Source organism: Aegilops tauschii, chromosome 6 (assembly GCF_002575655.3).
Source record: "Aegilops tauschii subsp. strangulata cultivar AL8/78 chromosome 6, Aet v6.0, whole genome shotgun sequence".
Lineage (NCBI taxonomy): Eukaryota > Viridiplantae > Streptophyta > Magnoliopsida > Poales > Poaceae > Aegilops > Aegilops tauschii.
In genome coordinates, this window is record NC_053040.3 from 24,420,156 (window position 1) to 24,435,972 (window position 15,817).

General features: G+C 47.0%; 1 protein-coding gene, 1 long non-coding RNA gene, 1 other non-coding gene and 2 pseudogenes across 16 annotated transcripts; 3 read left to right on the forward strand and 2 right to left on the reverse strand.

The window, feature by feature from the left end:
• The first annotated feature begins 326 nt into the window (after positions 1–326).
• On the forward strand, positions 327–5,296 carry LOC109735376 (uncharacterized). Of its 14 annotated transcripts, none has more exons than XR_006664945.2 (8): positions 327–652; positions 756–1,304; positions 2,399–2,536; positions 2,738–2,930; positions 3,019–3,082; positions 3,192–3,483; positions 3,923–4,073; positions 4,433–5,296. It is a non-coding gene; the product is annotated as an uncharacterized lncRNA (long non-coding RNA). The 14 variants fall into 14 exon arrangements; XR_006664946.2 differs by having other exon boundaries at positions 2,789–2,930; XR_012187021.1 differs by having other exon boundaries at positions 2,399–2,492; positions 3,802–4,073.
• Positions 5,297–6,371: 1,075 nt separating this feature from the next.
• LOC109735375 (polyphenol oxidase I, chloroplastic) lies at positions 6,372–8,420 on the forward strand. Its single transcript, XM_020294590.4, has one exon. The coding sequence runs from the start codon at positions 6,433–6,435 to the stop codon at positions 8,242–8,244; it is 1,812 nt and encodes a 603-aa protein (XP_020150179.1). The 5' UTR covers positions 6,372–6,432; the 3' UTR covers positions 8,245–8,420.
• A 1,870-nt stretch (positions 8,421–10,290) lies between these two features.
• LOC109735380 (putative serpin-Z12) lies at positions 10,291–12,240 on the forward strand (annotated as a pseudogene).
• A 457-nt stretch (positions 12,241–12,697) lies between these two features.
• LOC120967705 (small nucleolar RNA U3) lies at positions 12,698–12,919 on the reverse strand. Its single transcript, XR_005761430.1, has one exon. It is a non-coding gene; the product is annotated as a small nucleolar RNA U3 (small nucleolar RNA).
• A 1,605-nt stretch (positions 12,920–14,524) lies between these two features.
• Positions 14,525–14,726, reverse strand: LOC120967714 (small nucleolar RNA U3; annotated as a pseudogene).
• Positions 14,727–15,817: the final 1,091 nt, after the last annotated feature.

Here is a 15,817-nt window from a genome sequence, read left to right on the forward strand (position 1 = left end):
GAAATACTAGTCGGTAAAATGGTGACATGGCGTTGCGCGTGGACCACATGAAAAAAAAATCACGTGTACAAGCTGTGTGCATGCATGTGTGGAGCAGCATTCTGTAATACTGTTCCAACTCAAAACAAAATAGAATAGATAATAGACGACCCAACGTATCCATGCATGCATGTGTGGGCCACCAATATGTTTTGACCGTGCTGCCGAACTGAAGCACGCGTCGTCGTTCATATTGATCTCTACTCCTATCCTAATGTCTGAGTTGGTGAATAGTATTCACGGTTTATTTTTGCTGGTTTTTTTTCGTCTCCTTTCCCACCACAGCGCTTCCTACGTTGGCAAAAAAAAAACCCATCCCCTGCAAAAAAACGCTCCTCTCGATCCCATCTCCGATCTTCCTGCCCCGACTCTTCGTAGCCGCCGCCCACGTACGAACTCGTTCGTTGCCGCCGCCGCCGTCCGAGGGGAGATGCCGCCGCCGCGTCTCCAGGGCAGGGCGGCTTGAATCCCTGTCGCCGGGATCGCCCCCGCCGAACTCCGGGCCATGGTGAGATCCAGCAGGCCATGGCGGCGACCAGCGCCGGGATAGGACCAGGAGGCCGCCGGCGTCTCCCTGATCCGTGACCCCGACGCCATGGAGCTGCTCGTCAAGGTACGACCCCCTTCCCTTCCCGTCCCTAGCTTCAAGGTCTTCGATTCCCTTTCCTGATGCCATTTGATTTGATTCCATTCCTCTTCCTCACGCACGCACGCAGGCACGCGCGGGTCCAGCGGCAGGAAGGGCAGAGAGGAGGACCGAGCCCGCCGGTGCGCGTGACCAAGGGATGTAACTGCCCGGAGCTACTTCGCCCTCGACGAAGAGGAGACCGCGGGCCAGAGCTCCTGGTCTCCCAGGGCCGCCGAGCGCAAGGAGCTATTGCCATGGCACCTCCTCGCTCGCCCTCGGTGCGGCGGCCGTGTATATGGAATTGTGCCCTGGTGGGGCTCCGAGGGAGGAAACCGATGAGCACAAGGCGCTACTGCCATAGCGTCCGGAGGGAGGCATGACGCGCAGGGCTACAGGGAATCCGCCGACGATATATGTGGCTTCTCCTATGCCTGATGGTGCTGTCATTGCAGCGGCGGCAGCGGATCTGAGTCCCACCTGCCGGGATCGAACGACAGATGGCGTGAGGCAGCTGGATGCGAGTCCCACTCCCAACCTGAGGGCTCGACCTTCTCGATTCCTGGCTGCGGCGGGTGCAGAACTCCGAAGTGACGGTGAACTCGCCGGCCTCGCACTGCCCCCACACAAGTGCCATCAGGTCTGCAAACTCTGGTCGCTTGTCTTGATATCAGCCATGTAATCATATCTCACTTCATTGTGCAATCTTGTTTCTGATTCTTGGAGCTTGGACATCTGAAATTCTTTGTTTCGAAGCATATTTTTTCAGATTGTTTCATCTTAGTTTATTGACAACAAAATTGTTAACCTTTCTTAATCTTTGGATGGACCAACTAATTCACAAGCTTTTAGGTCAGAATTTTCACGAGTACTCACTTAGGCTATAGTTTTTCCTTTTCTTTTCTTTAACTCCCAGAAAAACAACAGCGTGCATTGCATCATATTAACCACTTGATATTACAGTGATCAATATGTAGGAATTTCAACGCAAGAAACAACTAATAAGGTTGCTGAAAGGGTTAGGATTTGAACTTAAGGTTTTTTTTCTTGCTTAGCAGTTCAGTCTATTGAATTAAATAGTTGCATATCTCTTCTATTATAATTGGATTTTTGCAAAGATCTTTTCAGACGAAGAGATCACGGGCTTATTGGCTTAAGCAAATGATCAAATCCTTGGGCACTGATAAAAATTACTGATGTGTGTGTGTATGTGTGTGGTGGCAGCTGGCATGTGAGTTTGCACTGACACATCTAAATATATTTTCTTAACAATTAGTGATCAGGGCAATACTGTTTTCTTAACAACTCGTTTGTTGTGCATGCACACTAAATATGTTTGACACAACTGATGTTAAATTGTTAGAGTATTCACGCTTCCGTTGCGACGCACGGATGATTGCCAGATGAATGTGATACAGTATGTTTTTCCCTTGGGGATCTGTAACATTTTGTACTATATTTATTTTAATTGATTTACCGTAGAACATTTTGTTCTACGGTGTTGGGTCAAAAAAAAATGTGATACAGTATATTTCAAATTTTTGTGCAGTTGCATCAGCTACGACTTGTAAGGTATAAACTTTGGGACTGTATATAGAGAAAAAAAGTGGTTTTCCTGCACTACACACTTAAATCATTATATTGCTAATGCAAGTGAACAATCAGCATTTCTTATTGAGCCATGCTAATGTTTCTCTTTGTTTAATTGCGTACTCCTTTTGTTTACTTCTTCAGAAAGCACTTCGCTCTGTTGCACACAAGCAATAACTATTTCTGCACCAATCTGTCCGAAGATATAAAGTTTGAACCAGCCCTTAGCTTGCATTTGGTCAGTTCATCTTTCAGGAGAATATGCATCTTACTTAGTTCGAGGTGAAATTTTGTTTGTCGCATCAGGAATAAAAAAATATGGTGCCTCCGTATCTTTATATAAAGTCCTTACTATATATGTTGCTCCCTTCCATTGAATTGGATGTAACATTGTGTACACTTAATGTCGAGACTAATGCCTATCGCCAATTTCAGTATAGTCGAAACATATTGATGGCACTGAAAATGATTCTGCTTTTGCAGGTCTGACCTGACTCTTCTTTGTACGTATGTAATTGGTTTATTTCTTGATAGGTTGGTACTCTCTGAATTTCTTGATGAGCGTTCCCGTTGCTGCACCGCATTGTGGCCGAGTCCTCTTCTTGGTCATGCCAGTGACATGAGCAGGATGGTGTATACCGGCTTCCCAGACATGTGTCTGTCGAGGCCGCACCGGGTATAGCTACTCTCCCTCTTTAACCAACAGCAAGGACATTCTGTTTATGATGCGTATATGAAATCAATCAATGTTGCAACTCACACAGGTTTGTGGAGGTGATGGCACGAGTATTTACCAGGATGCTTGGAGATGCGTTGGCATATGTCCAGGTAATGAAATTGTTGGGAGTTATTGCTCAACACATATCTGGCTAGACTAAATAATTCAGATGGATTGAAATTTTTTGTCGGTAACGAGTTACACACATCTGTAATGCAGAACAACCTGGTCCACGCATGGGGTCTGACTTGAATATTTCAGGAGATGACTAGATGTAAATTTGACTTTCAGATAATACATCTGTCAGTTGCGCAGAATCATATAGAGCAGATGGGCATCGTTGACACGTAGTGCATGACACATTGCGTGATTAACATGCTCTTAGGCCAGCTAAGTAACATAAGACAACTTTTGTATGAAGATCAGTTGTTCGGTTTCACTCTGACAGTTTAGAAGCTTTTGTTTGGCGTTTCTCTCAGCCGGATAATAGAGAAAAAGAGACTTACGCAGGGTATGTTTTCTCTCTCTAACAATAATTAAATTTTGTACTAAGAAAACTCGTTAGATGTTCTTACTGCTTGATCTCACATCATATTTACGTGCTAAGAAATGAGTTGTAACTGAAACAATAATGTTAATTTATGTAATTATATATTGTGTTGGATATTAGTTTTTTATAAAATTAATTCCGTGTTCAATTGGTTTTTCTGTTTGTGTGTCAAGAATTTTTTTACAATCTGTAACATGAGTAATTTTTTTGACATACATAAATATATATATTTTTGTATACGTGGAATATATTACAAGATCCATCATAAAACTGAAACAGCATCAAGGCTCTTTGAAGTCATAATATCCAGCTTCACCTTCAAATGTCGACGTTCTACCATGATTGTGCAATATATTTCAAGGCCCATGATAAAACTAAAAGAGCGTCAAGGGTTTTACAGGTCATGGTTGCCGGGTTTTGCTGGCGTTGTGGTCCATGCATACCAATTCTTTGAATCAGTGCCACCGTGCAGTGATGTAAGAAAAAGGTGTGTCGTTTGTCGACTGTGGGCAATGGAGTGATGTAGATGTACTGTAGAGTACATATTCAAGGTACAGAGTGGACTATTTTAGTTCTTTCTTGTGCTATATGCCAATCTCAGATTTTATGCTAGGTCTATTTTAGCTCAACGTTGGTGTTAGTAGTAAAAAACACTTGCAAATGTATGTGTCTTGAATACATAAATTTGTGCTCTAGAAGATAAATGTAGAGAATGGTAACAATAATTTAATTCGTTGTTTACTACAATATTTGTATTCAGAATAAGTAGTAGTTATACGCTCCTGTGTAGTTTTAGTACCTAACTTGAGAAATAAATAATAGCCTTTCTCTAAAGAGGTTTGATGCCTTGCTTTTTATAATTCAAATCATTTGTATTTGTTTTCTAATATTTAAACATAATGGTTTGCAGGGAACAGTGAGGTGACTTTAGATAGCTGTAATGAGCTGATAGAGCCTTTGACCTGAAGTTATATTTGTATAGATTACATGATTTGTTGATGAGGATAAGAAAGAGGAGCTGATGGCAAACCAACCGAGGAAGGTCACCGAAGATTGAGGTTGGGCGCGATGCCACATCAGAAGTTATTTAGGCTATGGGTGAGTTCGGGGCCATGGAGTGAGCCGATAGGAGGGTCGAGTATGGTGCATACATGTCAACGTTGGTAGTCAGAACTTGATGCTGAGTGTGGATGGGAATGATGGGGTGAGGATGGGCGTGCTTTACTCCAGCAATTTGTCATTGCCAAATGGTTCAATCCCGGTGATGTCATTGCTGGATATGCAAGGTCTCACTGGGCAAGGTATTCGAAGTTCTTAAGTGCTTAGGAACCTCGTTGTGCTTTCGTATTCACGTGATTAGCAAGTGTATTTACCGAAGCATAGATGTAATGCGGGTTATGTGTAGCACCGAATCTGAGGTGGCTCCAATCCGGTCGGTTCTGACATTGGAGAGTTAAGACTGAATCAGACTTAATCAGATGGCATCAACACTATGTTAATCATTGGAAGGTTTGCCGAGCGTTTGGGAAGAGAAGCATGGTGCCAATACATACTTTTGGTTCTTAACCCAGATGATCTCATTTAAAATTGTTGGCGTTTGTTATAACCATTCTTGATGAGCTGCACAACGCTTCATGTATTGCACTACTAATGTCGTTTATTTGGTGGTCAAACTCCTGTTCCACTCCTATATAGATGCTATGTAAATAATTTGTTTTGTTGAGTAAAATCTGAATATAAGTGAATCTATCTTAAATTAGTACAATGATTATAATTTGTCTTGCGTTGACACGATGATTATAATTTTGAAGTGTGGGTGTGACAGGGTTGAGGGATTGTGAGTCGGATGTGCCATTAATGGCAGCATGCTTGGATTGGGGAGTGGAGATAGTAAGGAAAAAAGTAGTAATCATGGTATATGTTTGACATGATTAGTGTATTATGCACCGTTGCAACGCACGGACAAGGAGCACGTGAAAGTAGATGTTTTGCTGAAATGCATGGTTGGTGGAGAAACATATTTAGAGAAAAGCGAAAGATTGACAAGAACTATTTGTCACGACATAGTGCTAAGCATGTGATGTACACATTGCATATAATTATATTTTGATATATGTTCCCATAAATAAGTTTGCTGTTCCATAGCAATGGAAGGGCATTTAGCCAGATTTAGCTTTCTTGGATCAGGAACAGATCAAGAAGGTGACATGGTCGGGTTTTTTTTTACCGTTCTAGACAACAAAACAATTGACAAGGTGATGGATTGAGAGGATGAATGATGTATAGACAGAGAAGGTGAGGTGATGTATGATAATTTCAGAGGAAAAGAGCAGTTATAGGAGTGTGTGGTGTTTGTAAGAGAGAGAAGATGCCTGCATTTGTGTTGTGGTTGAACATTGCGTGTAATGGGTGGTGGGGGGGGGGGGGGGGGGGGGGTGGTGGGGGTGGGTTGCAAATTTATTTGTTGGCACGAATGTCGATGCATGGCCAGTGGCCACACACGTACGTACGTAACGTATGGACCGTGGAACGCGGTTACTGCTTGGACCGTTAGTTTGGTGCGAGCAAGTAGCTGGCGTGCTGGTCGTCGAACGTGGACGTCTCTTCCTTGCAAAAGAATCTTGGTTTTGCAGGAAATGGCATGTCTTAGTTTGCCCTGACTTTGCAGCGAAAAAAAACACCATCACGTGCATGTCTCAGTTGGTTCATGCCGACACTACCGGCCGGCGTACGTGTTCGGAAGATCTGTCCGACGTCGACGCTACCGGCGTAGGTCTTGTCTCATGCCCTTGTTCGTTGCACACTGGCTGGCATCTGCTGCCTACTTTGTACACGTGACATTTCCATCTTGATCTCCTTTTTTATGGCAAGTTCATCCGCCACGGTTCCCCATTCGTGTCCGCGGCAGGCATGGCGAGCTCTAGCTTCATCGTCTTGCCTTTCACGGCCGCCGCCTCTGCATGCCTTCCTCCAAGCAAGCCCGTAGCCAGGGGCAAACAGGGCCGCCGCACTCGCTTGTCGTGCCATTGCAAAGCCACGGCGGGTGGTGCCGGGGATGACGACCTGGCGGTGAGTCGTCGGCTCGACCGCCGGGACGTGCTCCTCGGCCTCACCGGGGTGGGAGCCGCCGGCGCCATCAACCTCGGAGGACTCGCGCTGGCCGCGGACGACGCCGTGCCGGCCACGTGCGTCACCGTGCCTGTCACGGACCAGGTCATCAGGTGCGTCTCGGCCGACGGCTTCAACTGCCCCGGCGTGTACCGCCCCGAGGACGTCGTCGACTTCAGCGCGCTGCCGCCACCGAACGGCCCCTTGCGCGTCCGCCGGCCGGCCCACCTCGTCGCCGCGGACAAGGAGTACGTGAGGAAATACGAGGCCGGCGTCCGCATGATGAGGGATCTGGACGCCTCCGGCGATCCGCGCAGCTTCAAGAGCCAGGCCGCCATCCACGAGGCCTACTGCAACTTCCACTACAAGGTCACCGCGGTGGCCGCCGCGGCCTCAAGAACAGCCGGGGGCGGCGGCGGCACGCCGGAGATCGACTTCGACGTGCACTTCTCGTCTATCTTCGCGCCGTGGCACCGGATGTACATCTACTTCTTCGAGCGGATCATCGGCGAGCTCATCGGCGACACCACCTTCGCGCTGCCGTACTGGAACTGGGACGCGCCGGACGGGATGATGCTGCCGCCGATATTCAACAACGCGTCCTCGCCGCTCTATGACGCCAACCGCGACCAGGCGCACGTCACCGCCGTCATGGACCTCAACAAGGGCCCAGGCGCGGACAACGAGCTTCCTCTCTGCAGCGACGACGCCTGCGTGAAGGAGAACAACCTCTCCGTCATCTACCGCCAGATGGCCGTCGACACGGCCCTGCAGTTCCACGGGAACAAGTTCTGCGCCGGGGGCACCCCCGGCTCCCCCGGCTCACTCGAGAACGCCGCGCACACCGCCGTGCACATCTGGGTGGGCGGGGACATGGGGGTGCTCGGCACCGCCGGCCGCGACCCCGTCTTCTACTCGCACCACGCCAACGTCGACCGCATGTGGCACCTCTGGACCACCACGCTCGGCAACCAGGACTTCGTCGGCGCCGGCACCGGCGACTGGCGCGACACCAGCTTCGTCTTCTACGACGAGAAGCGGCGGCCCGTGCGCATCAGCGTCCGCGACGTCCTCGACGCCGGCAGGCTCGGGTACACGTACGAGGAGAGGGAGACCTTGGAGTGGCTGGACAAGCGGCCCAAGCCGGCGACCGGCATCGACAGACCGGCCGGCCCAAGCGTCCCCGCCGCCCTCTCCTTCCCCGTGGCTCTGAAGAAGGGCCGGAAGGAGTACGTGACGGTGGAGCGGCCGGAGGAGGCCCGGGCCAGCGGCGGCAGCAGCAAGAAGGCGCCGGAGGTGCTGGTGGTGGACGTCACCATCGACCCCTGCGAGTACGCCAAGTTCGACGTGCTCGTCAACGTGCCCAAAGGCCAGGAGGCGCGGGTGGGGCCGCAGGACACCGAGTTCGCGGGGACCTTCGAGAACCTGCCGCACGGCGGCGGCGACGGCGGCGGCCGGGGCATGGGGCGGCTGACGCTCACGTACCGGTTCGCGCTCCGGGAGCTGGTTGAGGACCTCGGATGCGGCCAGGACCGGCGGCTGGACGTCACGCTCGTCCCGCGAGCCGGTGGGATGGTCGTGGTAGACGACGTGCGAGTTGAACTTTGTAACTAACTGATATGTGCATGAGTCAGCTACATTAGTTTTTTCAAGACGGATGATATACCCGGCCTCTACATCCCAGTATATAGACGAAAGTAAAATAAAACCTTAAACTTCGAATCCTGAAATCGACACATCGAACTCTCTAATCCAGGTATATTTTAAATTTTAAGAGCGTTTACCTGGTATTCGCTCGCTCTGCTCTTGTTTTCTTTTATTTCCTTTGTCTTTTCAAAGGTATTTCTTTAATTATCTTTTTTCCTTCGTTATACTTTGTTATTTCACTGGTTTTCATTCTTCGTTGCATTTTTATTTTATTGTGTTTCTTCCTTGATTTTCTTCGTATTGTTTTTCCTTTACTTTTTGTTTCTTTGTCGGCTCTAACTGATTTCTTTCTTGACACATGTCTAATATTTCGAAGTACATAATGTACATTTTTAGGTCACACATGAAACATTTTTTATACACTTTCAACATTTTCAAATAGATTATCTACATTTTTATAAAAATACATGTTTTCAACACTTTTTGAGTACATGGTAACATTCTTCCAAATATAGGTTTGCATTTTCTTAATGAAAACACATATTTTTTTAAATTACACAAATATTTTTTACATTTTTAAAAATATACCGATGTATAATTTTTTATTGCTATGACATATTTTTTAAAATTACACAAATATTTTTTACATTTTTAAATATACATTGACGTATAATTTTTTATTGCTATGACATATTTTTAACATTACACAATCATTTTTTTACATTACACAATCATTTTTTACATTGCATACACTTTTTTTAAATGGCACAAACACATGTTTTGAAATCATGTAGATTTTTTAAATGTTTCAACATTTTGAGTGTACGAAACAATTTTATTTTTGAATCACACGAATATATTACGTACATTTTTTTTAAACTCATTACATTTTTTAGATGCCACGAACATTTTTCTTGCCAATTTGTTCAGGTTTCCAAATTTGTTCCTATTTTTAAAAGTTTAAAAATATGTTTGCATTTTAAAATTTGGTTCAAGTTTTAAAATTTGTTATCATTTTTTTCGAAAAATGTCTGTGTTCAAAAAGTGTTCCCTTTTTGAAAGTTGATTGTGTTTTTCAAAAGGTATTCACTTTTTTCAAACAGTACACGGACTTTTAAACAAAGTGTTCACTCTTTTAAAAACGTTCAGGGATTTCCAAATTATTCATCTTTTCAAATTTTGGTCCATGATATTTTCGAGACCCGCACACTCAGGTACACGCACACGGAGAAGGAGACCTTAGAGTGGCAGGACAAGCGGCCCAAGCATGGGGAGGCTGATGCTGACATACCGATTCGCCCCGCGGGAACTGATTTAGGACCTCCGGTGCGGCCAGGACTGATGGTTGGAGATCACGCTCATCCCGTGAGCCGGTAAGATGGTCACGTGCGTGTTGAGCTTTGTAACTGAGATTGCCAGCTATTTTCTGCTCCAGAAAGGGTGATATCAAAAGATGAAAACCGACATACTAATATTACATATTAATAGCTAATTGCTTGTGCGTCACAACAGCATGAGAGTACATATAACATAACAAGTAAAATGGGGATGTCCATTATATAGTCAGCTGTTTTCTTCTCCCATTCCTAAACCTGTACGAATAATCAAAGACCGTTTGTTAATTTCATAAATCAAGTAAAATGAAGTACATGTAAACTTAAATAAAATTTAAATTTATTAATGCATAGCTTAAGATAGTGCATAGACTGGTGTTGCACAAATTTAGCTCCATCCCCAATTGTGAATTATGCAGGTGCAAATTAAAACTCAATCATGAAATTTACGTGGGTAATATAGCCACTATTTACTTATAAAAACGTTTTGTAATAAAAAAGTATAACATTAGAATGTTGCATGCATTTCCGCGGGCCATTTAATTTAAAATACAGCCCAACTCCCAGTCCCAGTAGCTCACTAGTCCATTGTCCCGCTAACCCTAACCCGCACGGACATGCCGCCGCCGCCGCCGGCTCCTGTCCTCCTCCCCCATCGTCTTCAACGTCTGATCGATCGATGGACACCAGCAGGATGCTCTCTGAGTCGTACCGCGATGGCGTGAACTCACGGCGAAGTGCAGCCATTCCGATGTCGCGCTTCGGGAAGGCCGTCCTCCTCTGCTTGGCCCTGTTCGCCGCATGGCGCCTCTGCTCCACCCTGTTCACCGCGGCGCTGCCTGGTCCTAGAGCCGACCCTGCGGAAGGCAGCGACGCATCGTGCCTGCCTCTCGCCAGGGAGGTCGGCGTTCGTGCGGCGGCCGGCACGGGGAGCAACTTCGTCTTCTCGCCGCTGTCCATCCACGCGGCGCTCGCCATGGTATCCTCGGGTCAGCGTCGCTCGACGAGCTGCACCGCGCGCCGGCCAACGAGCTCGTCGGCAGGCTCAACGGCCTGGCGCAGACGTCCTTCGCCTGCGGCGTGTGGGTCGACCGGAGGCTGGCGCTCAGGCCAGAGTTCGCGGCCACCGGCGCGTCGGTACGGCGCCACGGCGGAATCCGTGGACTTCGTGTCGGGGGCCGAGCAGGCGAGGCTGCGCGTGAACACCTTCGTGGCGGACGCGACGAAGCAGCTCATCCGCGACCTCCTCCCTCCCGGCTCCGTCGACTCGACCACGGTGGTCGTGCTCGCCAACGCGCTCTACTTCAAAGGAGTGTGGTCTCACCCGTTCGACGTCTTCACCGCGCCGTTCCACGTCCCAGGCGACACCACCGTGGGCGTGCCGTCCATGACGACGGGCCGGTCACAGTACATCGCGCTCTACCCGGGCTTCAGGGCACTCAAGCTTCCCTACAAGAACGACGCGTGGCAAGCTGATGCATTCTACTCCCTCCGTTCCAAAATAGATGACCCAACTTTGTATAGTACAAAGTTGGGTCATCTATTTTGAAAGGAGTACATGCTTATCCTTCTCCCGGACGGCGGCACTCTCAGTCTCGCTGATCTCTACGACAAGGCGGTGTCGACGCCGGAGTTCATCAGGAAGCACACGCCGGTGGAGGAGGTTCCGGTAGGGCGGGTCATGGTGCCCAAGTTCAAGTTCACGTTTGGGTTCAAGGCGTCGTCCGACATGCAAAAGCTTGGTGTCACCAGGGCTTTCTCAGGCGGTGACTTCTCAGGCATGGTGAGCGGCGGAGATGGGCATGGGCGGGTCTCCATCTCCCGAGTGTACCATAAGGCCACCATCGAGGTGGACGAGCAAGGCACCGTGGCCGCTGCTGCCACGGTCATACTACTGGATGGTGCTGCGCTTGAGGAAAGCAAACCACCGCATTTGGTGGATTTTGTCGCGGATCGGCCCTTCTTATTTGCCGTGGTCGAGGAGAGGACGGGAGCCGTATTGTTCCTTGGTCATGTGGTCAATCCTCTCGCGGGCTAACTGAATACATAATGATTCTGTAATATGTGTAATCCTTTGGTTGCGGAATGGATAATTGAACATGTGGAACCTGCTAACTAATATTGTTCCTTAGTCTTCCATAGAGCATTTGGGTGACACACTGCGCGGTGTAAAATATACTCCTACATCATACATTATTTCAGATGTGTGGTTAAGAAGAGAGATTGAGTGGTTAAACAAATTCAAAAAGAGAACAAGTTTAAGAAGAATTTTTTAGCCTGTCATATTCAGACCACCATGTATGGGCATCAGCCAATTGAACTTATGTAGAGATAATGAATGGAAGCCTCGACATCTTTTTGCAGCCAAGGAATGAGTGCTGGACTCTACATTCGCTGAAACAAGCGTGTGGACGAGAGCACCTTGCTGATTACTGATCGACTGTTGGATCCTCATGTACTTATTCTACAAAGACAGTGCTGGATCTCAGAGATTTGTTCCACTTGCTTCTGGCTAAGCAGGCCTACTGCTAATTCAGTGATCTCTGTCAGACAACCTCTGAGCCACCCTGCATCAGTGTGAACTGGAACAGGAACGATCCTCTACAGCCGTTGGATGGTGATCTCTGTACATATCGATGGCGAACTCACCTGGACAGGTATATCAAGTTCTGCCTGCCAGTCACCTCTGTTTCAGTTGTTAGTTTACGTAGCCCTCCTATGTATGCTCTGTCGTTAGTGTGGGACTTGATCTTTTGGATAATATTTCATCAAACTCTTAAGCAAAGAAGCAAGCAATAATCTTGTTTTGTGACCATCATCACACGCTGGAGCATCTTCAAAGCATTACTGCTGGAGCATCTCCAAAGGATTACTGCAGCCCAGCCTTCATAGATGACTGAAAGTTGGCTAATTCAGATGATTAATCCATGGATTTCACCCTGACTTGAAGCTGCAAAATGAATCTATTCTGCATAAGCTTGTAGCCTTGTACTCCTACATGTGGAACAACAACTGAATGTAATTGCCAGATGTTGTACAACCACATCCTAGCTCTACAGCCAAAAAGGAAAAAAAAAGATTTGTGGAGTCTGTCAGACAACCTCTGAGCCACCCTGCATCAGTGTGAACTGGAACAGGAACGATCCTCTACAGCCGTTGGATGGCACCCATCAGGTGAATCCAAGCCGTTAATCACGCTCTGGCCCAGAGGTCAGAATGCATCAACCAGACATGAGTGCTTGCCTCCTTATTGGTAAAGGATGCAGCGGTACGAGCCTATAGAACAGATCCTGTTCAAGTAAGGTCGTGCTACAATCAGCAGCGTCTCACCTTATAAACTGCTCCAGCATCGTCTAAACTAGCGAGGTGGGACTAATTAAGTAGAGCAGGCACATGCAGCAGTGCCTACTCAGCCAGAGCATGGAACGGCTGGAAGGGTACGCGGGTCATGGCCCATGATCAAAGCCCAACCCATGTGAGGAATTATTTATGATCTCTTTCTTTTTTGCGAATTTGAATTATTTATGATCTCGTTCTCCTTTGTCCATTTTTGTTGCATCAGCTGTGCGAGTCTGGAGATATTGAAGCGGTTTAATATCTACTGCTGCATGGCCTATACTTTCCATTTATATTTACGTAAAATAGCAAATTCTTACCTTATTTTTCAGTGACACCTACTCTTTTTTCTTTTCCAAATTAACTTGCTGTTGGCCATTACTCATTAGAAGTAGCAAGACTACACACTGCCAGATTGGAGACATCACACACAGACAGAACATACACTTGTTTGGTATAGTACTTTGCTGGCATATACAGTATCTTTCTGTTTGAACACTACTTGCTGCAACCTCCATTCGGCGATGCTGTCGTCCTCTGCAACCTCCATTCGGCGACGCTCAGGCAAGCCGAAGCACCGAGGCATGCAAAAACTGCCAGCCTGAACATGGTGGCAGCAGAGCTTTCGAAGGTGGCGACTTGCCGATTTCTCAGGCATGGTCAGCGGCGGGCACGGGCATGGCGGTTCTCCATCGCCGGGGTGTACCATAAGGCCACCATGGAGGTGGACGAGCAAGGCACCATGGCCGCTGCTGCCACAGTCATACTACTGGATGGTAGTGCATTTGAGGAAAGCGAACCACAGCATTTGGTGGATTTTGTGGCGGATTGGCCCTTCTTATTTGCCGTATTGTTCCTTGGTCATGTGGTTAATCCTCTCGCTGGCTAACTGAATACATAAGAATACTAGTTAAAGGGCCTTCTGAACCAGGTTCATGTTCCGGTACAACAAAAGAATGGCAGGAGATGCAGAGCATGTGCAGTCCAGAAAACGTGGACCAGCCATTAATCTTAAGCAAGCAATCAACAAACCTTTTTTGGGAGAGCAACAAGCACTCTTACCCCCTGAAGCATCAGGTACAGATGCCATCTGGGTCAATTTCCTTTCCCAGGTCAGTAGTAAAATTATCTCACTGCTACCCTCACTGTCAGATGATCCATCTACTGGTGTTGTACAGTTGTAGTCAATTACCTTGGGTTGTAGAACACTAACTGGATCTTGTTTACTTCACACACATGGATGCCGTGTGACATGTCGTGTCGGATGAAGGCGTTGAATCGACCTGAACGAGAACCAAACCACTACTAATAATTTCCTCTTCCAATGCTATACTGTGAACTGAATCATACATAATTTGAGATGTATGATCATGGAGGAGATTTGTTGGTTAAACAAGTTCGAAAAGGAAAAAAAGTACCTAGATTCCAGATGCATTATAAAACTGAATCATGCATAGTTTCCAAGAGAATTGGGTGCCACAAGATAAAAAAGAGTTGCAAAAGCAAACAAATTATTGTAGTCTGATCAAAGAGAAATGGTTTTCAGAGAGTTGCAAAAGTAAAAAAAGAATTGTTGTAGTCTGTCAGACAACCTCTGAGCCACCCTGCACCGGTGTGTACTAGAACAGGAACGATCATCCATCAGGTTAATCCAAGCCGTTAATCACGCTCTGGCCCAGAGGTTAGAATGCATCAACCAGACTGAAGTGCTTGCCTCCTTATTGGTAAAGGATGCAGCGGTACGAGCCTATAGAACAGATCCTGTTCAAGTAAGGTCGTGCTACCTTTAGCTGCGCCTCGCCTTATAAACCACTCCAGTGTCTTGTAAACTAGTGAGGTGGGACTAATTGAGTATTGCATGCATATGCAGCAGCGCCTCCTTAGGCAGAGCTTGGAAAGAAGGAGGTTAGTGGCCCATGTACAAGGGCACGAGAATGAGCAACTAGTGTAAGTAAATATATGGCAAATGCTGCATAGCCTCTACTTTTGGACTAGTTTAGCTGCATAGCCTCTCCTTATTTCAAGATAGCTAGTCTTTTGTTTTCTTTATCTTATATATATATATATATATATATATATATATATATATATATATGCCAAATTAAATCCAGTCGGCCTTTAGCAAAGTAGCAGACACATTGCTATGTTTGAAAGAGGAGGGAAAAAAGTGATTGATAGGAACAAAACTAGAGAAAAATGGGTGTGGTATAGAACTCCGGAACATCAAAGACAGAACACGCACTTTGCTGAAGTGTCCTTTTGTTTTGTTTTGTTGAGTCAGCTATTCAAATAGTGTTCCAGTGGGAACGCTGCTTGCTGCAACTCTGCTTGCGATCCAGTACGGCCTCTGACCGCCATCCTTCCTCTGTGGGGCGCACGGCGGTGTCATCCTTGCCGCCGCCCTCGATCGCGCCAGAGGGAGGCGCACGACGACGACGCGGCGGGCCGCAGCTTGTGCATGAATGCATATCAGGGACCAACCAAAGTGAAACCCAAAGTGAGGATGGACCCAGGATGAGCAAAGGCAGTACCAAAACCAAGATCAGCGGTAAGGAACAACTGATTTCAAAAAAGAAAAGGCTGTAAGGAATAATTTCTCAGCATCTCTGAAACAGGCTGTCAGTCACTGCAAAACATGTGAAAGGAAGCGCTGACGACGAACATCGACAACCTGATTGACAACAGATAACGTCGCTCGTCAAGGCCTTGCCAAGCTAATGAATACGGCCCAAGGCGTTGATCGGTCGGTCGACAAGGGGCTCGGCTCTATTCTTCTTCTGCAGAGGGTGCAAGCTTCTTGTTATACCTGAAAAACAGAATACATATGGCAGTGAAAAATGGCACACACACACAAGACAATCAGGCTCAGT

Coding starts and splice junctions, on each gene's coding strand:
- LOC109735375 (XM_020294590.4), top strand. CDS start 6,433: ATGGCGAGCTCTAGCTTCATCGTCTTGCCTTTCACGGCCGCCGCCTCT.